The 14,300-nt window shown below is 41.4% G+C and overlaps 2 protein-coding genes across 3 annotated transcripts in view; both read left to right on the top strand.

The window, feature by feature from the left end:
* fgg (fibrinogen gamma chain) overlaps positions 1 to 1,746 on the top strand; it is a 66,945-nt gene extending 65,199 nt beyond the window's left edge. For both annotated transcript variants that reach the window (XM_048595816.1, XM_048595821.1), the window contains one exon: positions 1,144 to 1,746. In XM_048595816.1, the coding sequence (XP_048451773.1) occupies positions 1,144 to 1,322 (179 nt within the window). In that variant the 3' untranslated portion in view covers positions 1,323 to 1,746. The remainder of the gene's footprint in view (positions 1 to 1,143) is intronic.
* Positions 1,747 to 12,851: 11,105 nt separating this feature from the next.
* The window catches only part of LOC109916208 (fibrinogen alpha chain), a 9,287-nt gene continuing 7,838 nt past the window's right edge, over positions 12,852 to 14,300 (top strand). The window contains exon 1 of the mRNA XM_048601464.1: positions 12,852 to 12,905. Within this exon, the coding sequence (XP_048457421.1) occupies positions 12,852 to 12,905 (54 nt within the window). The remainder of the gene's footprint in view (positions 12,906 to 14,300) is intronic.

Below are 14,300 nucleotides of genomic sequence, written 5' to 3' on the forward strand. Positions count from 1 at the left end.
TGCACACATTATTCCAAAACTGTCCTAACCAATATCCTATACAGCTGCAACATGACCTCCCAACTCCTGTGGAGAAGTTTATAGCCCATCTAGCAGCAGGGTACACAAACAGGCACCTGTCTGCTGCTCAGCAGTTGTGGTTGGGATAGGGATAAGAATTGTTTGTGCATTTGTCATTCCTGAGAGGAGAAGTGATCCAAGGATGCAGGGTGGGAGGTGCCTCACAGCAGGATGAATTTTTTTAATGGTGCCCAGGACAAACACTCTCACAGAAATTGCTTGAATAATTTCCTTAGCTAGTTACTGGCCAGCTTTCAATGATGGGTAGGCAACTAAACCTGCAGTACAAATGGGCAGAGTGTACATAGAAAAATTTCATGTCTATTTATACACTAAACTTGTAATCAGTGACTTTATTTGCAATTTGCTGAATTAAACAGCACCCTGGTGGCAGGAGGTAGACAATCTGCTCAATTATTTGAAGTGGGCCTTGGCAATCAATGGGGTCAATTAAGGAGCACCTTCAAATTCTCAAGACCACCTGTCTGTTTGGAAGTGAGAACAGGCAGATGGCTGCTGAAAATCACTCTCAATAATCCAGGCCACACCTTGAGGAGGAGGTGAAAAATGTTCAGATTTATTTCACCACTTTGAGAGGCGGTTTGCCCTAAGTCACCACCTTCATGAACTGTGCAACCGTGCACAAGAGGAATTTCTACCATTCGGTCCCCCGTGTGTGTCAGGGAACTGACCTCAGCCAGGACAGAAGTGAGTGTCACAACTGAAGTGAATAGTCACGAGATTGGAGGGGACAAATCTGTCCAGATTTCTGCTGCTTATGAAGTGGATGGAAAGTGGGAAGGGATCAATTGTGATTCAACCTCTCTCTACTCCAGTCCCAAAACCGCTCAAGTATATTTATTCTAGTTTCCTCTATGTGGTGGTTTCAATCCCGGTCACTCTCTGGGCAGAGATGTTTTTCCTGAATTCTTTTTGAATTAATTTGTTAGTTACCTTCTATAAATGATTTGCACTTACTGAGGAGACATAGGGGAAAGAAAACCAGAGCAATATTTTGTGACTCACTGTGTTTTCATGACATTCCCACTGCAATGAAATGAAATTTGTTTGCCTTTGTTTTAGGTGGCCCTTACACAGCATCGAACAATGGGTTTGATAACGGTATTGTTTGGGCAACATGGCACAGTCGCTGGTATTCCCTGAAAGAGACCACAATGAAAATCATGCCAGCAGGAAAATATAATGAATTACAAAGGATGGGACAGACCGAGCAGTCTCAATTATCAAGAGGCGATTACTAATTAATTCAAACAAAATCATCACCATAGCATTCATATAATTTGACTTCCAGTTCATTATACTGTGAATGCTTTTAAGTTGTAAACGTTCAAAACAGAAGTGAACTTGCCATATGCTAACACCAAACTGACAGAGACCACAGTAAAGGACCCATTCCAATGCAAAACCTTAACTTCACTCTTTTGATTACCACAACTCTGTTGTCATGTGTGTCTAGCACGAATGAAGGCATGAGTTACTTTTAACCCAGCTTCCCTGAATTGATAACTTTGTTTCCTTAGAGGAGATCCCATACATGAGAAGCACCAAATCCTTGAATCATTTCCATTTATCTTTATTAGCTGATTCACCTGCACTTTTCCTATGTCTAGCAATTTTGTACTTTCTTTGGGTGCTTTTATCAATAAAGTTACAATTTTTCTCAAATTCTTAGTCATGTTTCTCAAGTTTTTAAAAGGAAACTCCCAGAAATAAACCCAGAAGAGGAATGACATGAGCAGAGATAGGGTCAAGAGATAAAACTCTGTTGACCTAGTCATTCTGAGGCACCTCCACAGCAAGGCAGCTCCACTGTGAGGCAGCTCCACCATTGGGCACCTCCAGTATGAGGCCCTTCCACACTGAGGCGCCACCATCCTGAGGTACTGCTGTGCTGTCACACCTCCACTTTGGGGCACTTTGAGGGACTTCCTTCACAAGACACCAGACTTGTGATGCTCCTCCACTGTGAAGCACTACTTTTTGACCCATATCTATGAGGCCCTGGCAATGCCACTACAGGACACTAATATTGCCATCCTGAGGCCTGGTACCTGAATGCACTGACACTGTCACTGTCACCATAAAAGCCTGACACCTGAACCAGCTGAGGCACCAATGATCTTGGGTAATCATCTTTCTCTTTAAATACCCACTGATCTCTTAAGATTCCTCAGCAATGTTTCTGCAAAAGTCAAGAGGACAACACTTTAAAAACCATTCAAAAGTTGTAGTTATTGCCACGGTATCCATTTGCCATATGCTTGATTGTGATGATGTTTAATGTGAAAACTGCAACCATAGTAAACTCATTGGTGTTCTAGATGAGTTGATGTTCCAAAGTATCTGCCATGTTGTCATGGAAAAGGTGAAGAGCATGATGACTGGGTTCATCGTGCAGGGACTCAATGGAAATTTATTTCAAACTGTGCCCTCTGTATTTCTGCAGAGATAGTCATGGTCATTGGCACAAGTAGAGCAGATGCAGGCTGTGATAGAGGGGTTGGGGAGGTGGAGGAAGATGAGGAGCTCTCAGTACCTTCACCATTCTCAGTAATATCCACATTCCCAGCTGGCCTTCAGCTGGGGTTAATGGCGGTAGCTGCTGGTGAGCAGCAGTCATCCATTCCAATAACTACTGTGCCAACAGCGCCACCATCCTGTGGAGGGCCACAGCTCCTTATTTATTCCAGAACTTGTATTCTGATCAAACTGATCCAGGATGTTGAAGGAGGATTGTTCTCTTTGCAGGTCAGGTGTTGTTCTTACATTCACTCTTGAGTGTTAATGAGTATGTTTCTCCATAAGATTGACCAGTCTCTCGTGAATGCTGCTGATTCCTGGAGATAATGTTGAGTTCAAACCAATGATGGACCTTCAAAAGCTCCACCTTCGGGCTGTATATCTGCTCCAGGTTGGGTAAATACTGCTCCTCAAAAGGTGACTCCCAAGGTTCCATGTTCCTTACCAATTGTGATTTTCCTCTAATCTCTGAGGAGGACTTTGCACAGATATCCATGACTCAGATACCCCCTTCTTCACTCTGAGGTAGTACCACCAACTCGCATTGGGTGCTGCATCCGTTTAATGTGCTTGTGTCTATTATGGAACAGACCAGACCCCGTCAAAATATTTTAAGGAGGTAGCCTAGACATTAACATTTTCTTATTTTAAAGGTATATATGAAGTGCATTTTCCAGATGTGATGCAACTGGTCAAACTATTCGAAGTTAAGCAAAACGCAATTTATTTAAACACTACAGTTAAAATACAAACAAAAGAAGGAGGAATTTAGAATAACATAACCATTGGAAAACTTAACCGAATAATAAATACATTATGTACTAATAAGTAACTGTTCCAATATAGTAACGTCCCATAAACACACCCTTGGCAAAAAGGCAAATTCAGACACAGATTCTTACTTGCAGTTCTGCAATCCAGGAGGAAAAAACATCAAGAGAAATTTCAGAGGAAGTAGCAGCTAGTAATCATTTATTGGAGCTGCCAACTCTTCTGAGATCCTAAACAGCTTCTGATGCTACTGAAAAAAACACAAAACCCAGAAATCTGGATCTGTGAGAGCTGGCCACGCCCACTCAGGCTGTTAAAAAAAACCCTCAGGCCTCCTAAGCTGTTTACTTAAGCTGTCTTCAGTGGCCAGTTTTGTACATCTGCCTTTACAACATCTCTTCAAAAAAACCAACAAAATAATTTTTCAAAGTGACAGCATCGTCACATGTGGGAGTTAGCAGAGTGGATTAGCCAGAAGTGATGCTGCCTCCTTGGATATCCCCATGTGCTCCTGATAACCGAGGAATGATCTGGATCAGACGAGTGAGAGAGGAGAGCTGGGACTGGTGTGGAACACAAAAATGGGTATTTTTGGCACAGCTTTCACATTCTGTGAGTATTCTCTGAGGTACACCATTACCTTTGACCATGCTCACACATTCCACATCATACAACCCAATCCTCAGACTCCTGATCATGTCAATGCCCCATTGTGTTCAGTAAACCTCCACTAAGATCTTGTTCCAAGATTCCTTTACCAGCATCTTCATCACAATTTGATATCATCGACAGGCAGTCAGACAGGCCTGGCTACCTCCATGGCTGGCTCTCTTACATTCCAAATCATCACCTCTCAACACCACCAGACTGGGCCATTTCCTTGCTGTTCTAGGGTCTCCTAAACCGTAAGTAATGCCAGCCTGATTTGTAAGCAGACAGGGAGAGGATGCTTCAATATCTTTGTATCTAACGGTGCGATTCATGTATGATGTGTGGATATTCAGGAGCAGCTTGAACTACCTGGCTCCGCACAATTGTACAGCTATGTGGCAGGTCTCACCCCTTAGCTGCAGCACATAAATGTGAATTGTCACTTGAGCCTCTGCATGTTTGTGCTGAACAGATTATCTTGCTGGAATCTTGATAGATTTGTGGCATGAGAGCAGGTGGATGGGCAAAAGTACTTGGCAATGGTGGAGTATATCGGGCATTCCCTGACCCATAAATGAATGAATAAATTTAGCTAAAAATAATAGTAACATGTGTTATTATAGAATATTGATAGTTGATGGTGCAATGAATCTACATATCCATGGTTCTCTTGTTGTGCCTCTCCATGCTTGAAGTAATTCAGTGTACCCCTTTAGTACCCTTTATTACACAGCAACAATGAGTATTTCTTCCTATGGAAAGTCCACAATAGTCCATCTGTCCCAGTGTCAGTAACAAGGTTTTTTGTTTAAATTCAGTTGTAGGATGAGGGCATTGGTATCCAGGCCAATATTTATTGCCCATCCCTAATTGCCCAGAGGGTGGTTAAGAGTCAACCACATTGGTTGTGGTTCTGGAGTCACATGTATGTCAGACCAGGTAAGGATGGCAGTTTCCTTCCCTAAAGGACATTAGTGCACCAGATGGGATTTTCTGGCAATCGACAATGGATTCATGGTCATCACTAGACTCTAATTCGTGATCCTTTATTGAATTCAGTTTCTAACATTTGCCATGGTGGGATTCAAACCCAGCAGACTAGAACATTACCTGGGTCTCTGAATTAAAGTCCAGCAACAAAGTCACTAGGCCATCATCTCCCCTGGTGAGCAACTACTGCAGAGGGTGCATTCACCTGACTGCTGCATGCCATCTCCTCCAGGCCATTGACTCAACACCACCAACTTCCTTCCATTTTTCTTTTCATTCACAGGATGCAAGAATTGCTGGCTGAATCAGCATTTCTTGCCAATTTCTAAATGCTCATGAGAAGGAGTTGGTTGTGGGAGATGCCTGTAGCTGGCTCCAGGTTCTGCGAGGAACTCCTTTAGGTAGGTATGCTGTCACCAACACTTCTTGTAATACCAGCCTATGTGGCTTGCTAGAATTAAATGGTGAAGGATTAACAGTCAATGAGATGGCAACTGAAGAGCCATGTCCTAGAGTAACGAGAAATTGCTTATTCCGTTGTCATCAGTGATTAACACTGCTGCCTCACAGCGCCAGGGACCCGGGTTTAATTCCACCCTCGGGCAACTGTCTGTGAGGAGTTTGCACATTCTCCCCGTGTCTGTGTGGGTTTCCTCCGGGTGCTCCGGTTTCCTCCCACAGTCCAAAGATGTGCAGGGTAGGTGGATTGGGCATGCTAAATTGTCTGTAGTGTTCAGAGATGTGTAGATTAGGTGGGTTATAGGGGGATGGGTCTGGGTGGGATGCTCTGAGGGTTGGTGTGGACTAGTTGGGCCAAAGGGCCTGTTTCCACACTGTAGGGATTCTATGAAAATGAAAAAAAAATGTATTCCAACACACTCCCGACTTGTTTTTTCAGATGGTGGATGAGCTTCTTTGTGTGAGAAATTGAGTTGGTAACTGCAGAATTCTTAGCCCCTAGCTTGCTCTTGCCCTCACAATATTTATACGGCTGGGCCATTTCAGCTTCTGGTCATTGGTAATTTCCAGCATGTTGATAGTGGGGAATTCAGTGTTGGTAGCATCATTGAATGTCAAGAGACGATGGATAGATTCTCTGTTTTTGGAGATGGTCATTGTCTGGCAAAAATAGAAAGATCTGTGGATGCTGTAAATCAGAAACAAAGTCAAAAATTGGTGGAAAACCTCAGATGGTCTGGCAGCATCTGTGATGAGAAATCAAAGTTAACATTCTGAGGAAGTGTCAATGGTCCCAAAACATTACCTCTGATTTCTCTGTGCAGATGCTGCCAGACCTGCTGAGCTTTTTCAGCAATTTCTACTTTTGTCATTATCTGGTAATTGTGTGTCAATGAATGTTACTTGTCCCTTACCAATCCAAGCCTGGATATTGTCTAGATCTTGCTGCATTTGGAAATGGACCGCGTCTGTATCTGAGGAGTCTTAAATGGTGCTGAACATTATGCAATCATCAGCGAACATCCCCGTTTCTGACTTTATGATGGTGGGAAGTTTATTGCAGAAGCAGCTGAGGATGATTTTGCCCAGGACACTGCAATGCAGAACTCCTTCAAAGATGTCCTGTACCTACAACAACTCCAGCAACAACAATCATCTTCCTTTGTGCTGATTACAACTCCAAACAGGTTTCCCTTTGATTCCCATTGACTCTAGTTGGCCAGGGCTAGGTTTCGACTTGATGTAATAGGCAATCATCAGTGTTGTCTCTAAGCTGCACAGCCACTCTGAGGTTCCAGGTATGTTGATCAGAAAGACGATGCATTTGTTTCAAGTCTCTGAAGTTGCTGCTGTGCACCAAATTTAGAGATCCATGTGCTGAAGGAAGAATTAGAGGGAGTACGCAGTACTGAGTCACTATCACTTCGCCTCTGGAATTCAGCTCTTTCGTTTACATAAAGGCTGAATGGCCCTGGAGCAACCCAAACTAAACGTCAGTAAGCAGGTCATTGTTGGCTAAGCACCATTTGATAATATCACAACTTTTATCACTTCACTGATGATCAAGAGTTGACCTTGCCAGGTTAATTTGCTCTTTTTCCCTCTAAAAATGGAAGCATGGCATCTAACCTGTTTAATAGAGCAGTGTTAGCTAACTGCATAGTAGGTGTTTTGATTTGGGAAACATTTAGGCCTTCTTCCTATTTTCTTTCATTCTCCACTGTCCTTACTATCTGACATAAAGTTGTGGCATCTCCTTCTCCTTCAACACATTGATGTGCCACAGCCAATTCTTTTCCTGTCAGTCTGGGATGTTAATTAGATCACTTAATTTACCAGTCTTTTGTAACTACTCTGAATGGATCATTGAGATGTGCTCTCAGAGGCTCACCTTTTAAAGACAGTAATATGAACATCTCATGCCTGAATTAAAGTGTTCAGGCCATAAACAAACTGAAAAGAAATGAAACTAATAAATTCACTTGATCAATCCCACGTGGCAAACAAAGGAAATTCCAGTCCTTAACAATAAGGATATTCATGAAAATAAGCTCTGGTCATCATTTTGAGGATTTGATTTGTCTAAAGCTCCATGTTTCTGTAGTGATGTGCAGAAATCTTTACCTGTTTTATACCACCCAACTACACATAACCTCTTGATAAACTGTCTATGATTGGGAAATTGTTGGAATCCATCATTAGGAACTAGCAGTATGAAGCTTGGAAAGTCAGAGTGCAATCCATTGCAGTCAGCATGGTTTTATGAAGGGGAAATCATGTTTGACTAATTTCCCAGGGTTTTTTGAAAATGGGTGACACGGTGGTTCAGCAGTTAGCGCTGATGCCTCACATCGCCAGGCACCTGGGTTTGATTCCAACCTCGGGTGACTGGTCTGTGTGGAGTTTGTACATTCTCACTGTGTCTGCGTGGGTTTCCTTTGGGTGCTCTGGTTTCCTCTCACAGTCTAAAGATGGGAAGTTTAGGTGGATTGGCCATGCTAAATTGGCCATAGTGTCAAAGGATGTGCAGGGTAGATGGATCAGCAGTGGGAAATGGAGGACTACAGAAATAGTGTGTGAGGATGGGGCTGGATGGGATATTCTTTGGAGGGTTGGTGTGGATTCAATGGGCTGAATGGCCTGCTTCCACACTGAAGGGATTCTATGTAATAAACAAAGTGGACAATGGGCGGGCTGTAGATAGCATATCTAGACTTCCAGAAGGCATTTAAAAAGGTGCCACACAAAAAGTTAATACACAAGGTATGATCACATGGGGTTCACGGTAATATGTTAGCTTGGATAGAGGATTAACTAGCCAACAGAAAGCAGAAAGTCAGGATAAATGGGTTTATTTCTGGTTGGCAAACTGAACTAGTGGGGTGCCAGAGGGTTTGATCCTTGGGGCCCAACTATTTACAATCTATATTAATGATTTGGATGCAGGTTAGAACATATCAGAGCCAATTTTGCAGATGACACAAAAATAGGTGGGAAAGTAAGTTGTACTGAATAAGAATTTACAAATTGATATAGATAGGTTAGGTGAATGGGCCAAAATTTGGTCCATTCTAGGGGGAGTTTAATGTAAATAAGTGAGAGGATTTTCCATTTTGGTCACTAAACTAAAAAGGGGTAACTTATTACCTAAATGAAAAGAAACTTCAAAATGCTTCAGTACAGAGGGATTTGGGTGTGCTTGTACTCGAGCTGTAGAAAGTTAGTACGCAGTTCCAGCAGATGATAAGGAAAGTAATGGAATTTTGGTGTTTATTGCTACGGGAATGGAGTGTAAAAATAAGGAATTGTGCTTGCAATTAATCAAATTGCAAATAAAAAGAGGCATTGATGAGACCATATCAGGAGTACTGTGTAGGAGGTAAGGTGCAGGGGAAGTGATGTCCTAGTTGCATTATCAATAAACTATCAATTTCATGACCTTGGTAATATTCTGGGATTTGGGCTCACATCATGTCATGGCAGATAGTGGAATCTGATTACAATAAAAGTCTGGAATTAAGAGTCTACTGATGACCACAAAACCATTGCTGGTTGTTGGAGAAACCCATCTGGTTCATTAATGTCCTTTCAGGAAGGAAATCCGCCATCCTTATCTGGTTTGACCGATGTGCAACTTCACAGCAATGTGTTTGACTCTTAGGGATGGGCGATAAATGTTGGTCCTGCCAATGACATCCATAACCTGTGAATGAATTAAAGAAGGAGTTTGGTCCCTTTTCTTGAGGAGGGATATTGTTTATCCATGGGATGTGTGTATCACTGACTATGCCTGTCTCTAGTTGCCCTTGAGGAGGTGGGGGCAAAAGCTGCCTTCTTGAACAGCTGCAGTCCATGTGTTATAAGTTGACCCACAGTATCTTTACAGAGGGAATTCCAGGATTTTCATCCAATGACAATGATACATTTCCAAGTCAGGAAGATGAGAGGCTTGGAGGGAAACTTGCAGTGGTGGTGTTCATATTTATCTGCACGTGACTTCCTAGATGGAAGTGGTCATGGAATAGGTAGCCTTAGTGAATTATTGCAGTGCGCCTTATGGATAATACACACTGCTGCTACTGAGTGTCAGTGGAGGAGGGAGTGAATGTTGTTGGATGTGGTTCCAATTAAGCAAGCTGCATTGTCTTGGATGATATCAACCTTCTTGAGTGTTGTTGGAGCTACAACCATCCAGGCAAGTGGGGAGTATTCCATTACATTCCTGACTTGTGCCTTGTAGATGGTGGTCAAGATCTGGGGAGTCAGGAGGCAAGGCACTTACTATAGAATTCCTTCTTCATAGCTTCCTTCAAACATTTCCCTTTGGGAAAGTGGCATCAGTGGATTTGCCTCAACACATGAGAAACTAAAAAAATCTGATTTGTTTTTTATTGGAAGGAGCAAGGCTCAAGGTCTGTAACTTAATGACTGCCATGGACAATGTAGTTCAGTCAGTTATTTAGCTCATGGTATCACTTAAGATTGAAAGGACATCTTTGCAGATTAGCATGTCTAGACCAAACATTTCGATTTCTTACACAAACAGTAGTATATTTGTGAAATAAACTCTGAAAAATAAGCAATAAACACTGTGCTCATTAACTCAGAAAAAGTTGATGCTGTATCTACTTTGCAATAGAATTTGAAGGCTACAATGATAAGTTAACACAGGCAAATGTTTCAAAATCAACAGGACACAGTAATTCCTGTGCTTTTGTGATCATGGAAATTCTATTCATAAAATATAAATGTCCATGGTTCAAAACATAATGCTATAATAATTAATCTTTGGATCAGATTATCTTATAGGCATTTTATCTTCCTGAATATTTACTATGGTTACTGACCTTGTTCATCATATTTGTTGTGTTTGAATGTGCAAATTGTACCATGTATGCTAGAAAGAATATATTTAATGAAATGGGCTTTTCTCATTCATACATTTTATCCTTCTGATTTTATACTGCTGTGTTTAGTCACTGACTTCCAATGACTTGGCCCTGAAGGCAACGCTCTGTGAATGTTCATAATCCAAGAAAAAGAAATGGTTGTGATATTTCTTGTGCGAATGGGTGTTCAACTATTACTCTCTCTACAAGAAGAAAATGCATAAAAAGTGCCGACTGGTATAATAATTGCACTAGTGAAGGATTATGAGGTAACAATAAACCTGTACAGAAAAGTTGCAGGTGCTTGTCAAACCAAGATGGGTTCTTCCAGGGAGAACCTGGAAGAATTGCTGATCTTTGGAGGAGATGTCTATGAGAGGAGTTAGGTTCATATTAACGTCAGAATTGCCCAAATAGTTGCCTACACTGGAAGAACTGGTTTATCATAGGTCTCCCATTAGAAAGTTTAGAGATTACTGGAGTCTAATTTCCCTTTAATGAAGGAGTGCAGTTTGGAAAGCTAAGGTTGGAAAGACTTCACAAGCCATAGTTACAGAGACATCAGCATCAGTTATTCGTAATGTTCTGTGTTAAACAGATCAGTATAATACCTCAGGAGACAATTGTCAAACAACCCAGGCAGGACCTGTGTCTCTTCAACCTAATCTCTTTCTACCCATCTTTCAGGGTGCAGCCACACAAATGACCCTTGACTAGAAGTCTTAGATCTGCATTTGATCATTGCAGACCAGTGTAAGAGTTAGAGGGAGTAAGTCACCAGGGTAATTTATGTTTGGGGAGTACAGCTTGCCATGTTGGGGTGACCGGAGTAGACATCAGAGCACCCTGCATTCATATAGCCCTCCAATACCCAATAATAAGTGTTACTGAACTAGAGAATATTGGTCCTGTATGAAAGCAGGCAGAAATTATATATGGCAGCAATCAAAACTAAAAGTTTTATATACCAGTGTGTTTTTTTCATTGTCATGCCCAAATATCACAAAGTGGCCAGTGTCAATGTAGCAGTAAGAGTGACACTTCCAGACCCTGGCTAAGGATAGCATGTTTGAGTGGTCAGCAGAACATGCGCACAGTGACCAACCAGGCATAGCAGGAGATTGCCACCATTAAAGACAAGAGGTGGACCACAAAAGATCTTGGAATGAGTGCTGTGAGAGGTTTCATGGTCTGCCATCCTCTGCCAAGATACAGTGTTCTGCAGAAGCACACAAAGGTCCAAGTCATGGCTCAAAGCTGAAGGTTAACCTTATGGTGGTAAGCATGGCACATACCATGCCTCCATCATGAGGTCAGAAGTGGGGATAGTTGCTGATGATTGTGTAACGTTCAGCACTATTTGCGACTCCTCAGATACTGAAGCAGTCCATGTTCAAAGGTAGCAAGATCAGGACAATATCCAGGCTTGGGATTACAAGTGGCAAGTAACATTCACGCCACACAAGTGCCAGCCTATGACATTCAATGGTGTCACCATCACTGAATCCCCCACTATCAACATCCTCAGCGTTACCATTAATCAGAAACTCAATTGGACTTGCCACATAAACATAATGGCTACAAGGGTAGGTGAGAGGCTAGGTGTACTGCATCAAGTAATTCACCTCCTGATTCCCCAAAGCTTGTCCATAATCTACAAGGCACAATTCAGGAGTGTCCAAGTCCCATGAGTTGATAATAATAATAAAATCCTCTCCTATAGCATGCACACTTGTGTCTCTAATGTTCTCCTGTAAGGCCGTACAGTTATGGGTTGAAATATGAACGGAGATTATGATACACTGTCAGATTCAAGAGCTTTGTCATGATGGCACTAACTAATAGGCTAAAATCAGTCTGCATCTTGTACTTTTTGTTTTAATTAACTCATAGAATGTGGGTGTTGCTGGCTGGCCAGCATATATTTTCCATCCCCAGTTGCCCTTGAGAAAGTGGTGGTGAGCTGTCTTTTGAACCGCTGCACTCCATGGTACTGTGGGTTGACCCACAATGCCCTTAGGGAGATAACTGCAGAATATTGTCATAACGACAGTGAAGGAACTTTTAATTACAAATTATTGTCAATTCAAATTGCACATGATGGATTTCAAGCCTAATTTTCCAGAACATAACATTGGTCTCTGGTTTATACATTCAGCAACAATACCACAGTGCTATTACCTATACTTGTTGTTGAGCCATCTGTATTAAAAACATAGTGGAGTCGCCACATAAATTCCATGTTGTATTTGCTTAAAGGTTTCACAGGCTTTAGCATCTATTGACCTTTGGTGTGTCAACAAAGCATCAGAAAAAAAAAACCCAAGAATTTCAGAAAGGCCTGGGTGGTAAATGATCAACAGGGTCTCCACAATTTGGGTAAACAGGTTTCCCACTAACACTGACTGATCACGATTTTGTAGGTTTGAAATTTGGTATAAGGGAGAGAGAAGTGACATTTCCTCAAAGCCTTGCTGCAGAACTAGAAAGATGAGAGCTGAACAAGCCTTTGGTTTGTTTGTATGCTTCATGTTAGTTGACTGGGTAAGTTTTCCTTATGAATAAGTCATACACAGAGGATACATTATGAAGATCCATGGGCTTTGATTTATATCCTGAGAGTAGGCCAACCTAATAACTCCTTAATAATAAAGTTAGGAAGGAGTTGTGAACTGCAATGAGAGTACGATATAAATCGAATCCCATTACTCTTCAGAAGTACTGCTCTTTCTGTAACATGTTGGCAATTAATCTGTATTGAATTAGGTAAATTTAGTGAAATGGGGCGCTTTGCAGATTGGTCCTTGTGAATGTTGGGGCACTGTGATTGGGATTTGCAGCAGGATGTGGGTTTGGAAAATATAAGACTCAACCTTTGAAGGAAAAATAGTTTTTGTCATATGAGTATAATGACATCATCTCCATGGAAAACAAAATATTCAATCAAAGGTTATTATCATCTCTAATGTCAATACTATCATCTCCAGTGAAGTGAGCATAAAACATATGCAATTATTGTCCCATGTGTTGTTAAGGCTTCAGATATACAGCTACTTTCACACATACCAAGTAGTTTTGGGTGCATATTGACGTGAAAATTGGGGTAGAACATGGAAGTGAGGTTCCAAAGAAATATCAAGTGTCCTGAGGTACGGACAAAAAACAAAGGTCATCTCATAACAATCTGGCTTGGCTCCAAATGCATTCTTACTCCATTCTGGTAGAAAGCCAAGGTGGTAGACTGAACCTTCTCCAGAAGATCAAAGAGAGGAGGAAGTGGACACTCCCACCTGCTATTTCCTAATATTATAAATTAGCCATCATGGAGTTTATTTGCTTCTGCCGTATAACTTGGTCTCTTAATTCAGTATGTTTGTCAGACAGTTGCCTATTACTATAACTTCAAGTAGCTTCACTGCAAATTAATATGACATCACGGGATATATGTTTAATGCTCAAATTTTGAAATTATAAAGTTTTTGAAATCAAAGATGGAACAACAGGCAGGTGACATGCTCCACCACATTGACACCTAGTCAAAAAAGATGTAAGCTCCCCCATTATCTGCAATTTTGCCTGATGGAAGTGAAGCTATTTATTTCTTACTGTAGTGTTGTATTCTTACTGTAAATACATGGAATTTTTTAAATGCTTGTTTTCAACTGTGAAAACATGAAAATATCTCGAATGTTTAGAAGAATTTCATGCATTTTATTATGTAAGGCCATAAATGCTGTCTGATCATGATTGTAAATTTCGTAAAGCAATGGGGTCTGTTATTGATGAGAAAATTTTATTTTCACGCATAAGTTATCCCTTGTTCAAGGGATAGTAGGAACTGCAGATGCTGGAGAATCTGAGATAACAAGGTGTAGAGCTGGATGAACACAGCAGGCCAAGCAGCATCAGAGGAGCAGGAAGGCTGACGTTTCTAGGCCC

Source organism: Rhincodon typus, chromosome 1 (genome assembly GCF_021869965.1).
Source record: "Rhincodon typus isolate 14 chromosome 1, sRhiTyp1.1, whole genome shotgun sequence".
Lineage (NCBI taxonomy): Eukaryota > Metazoa > Chordata > Chondrichthyes > Orectolobiformes > Rhincodontidae > Rhincodon > Rhincodon typus.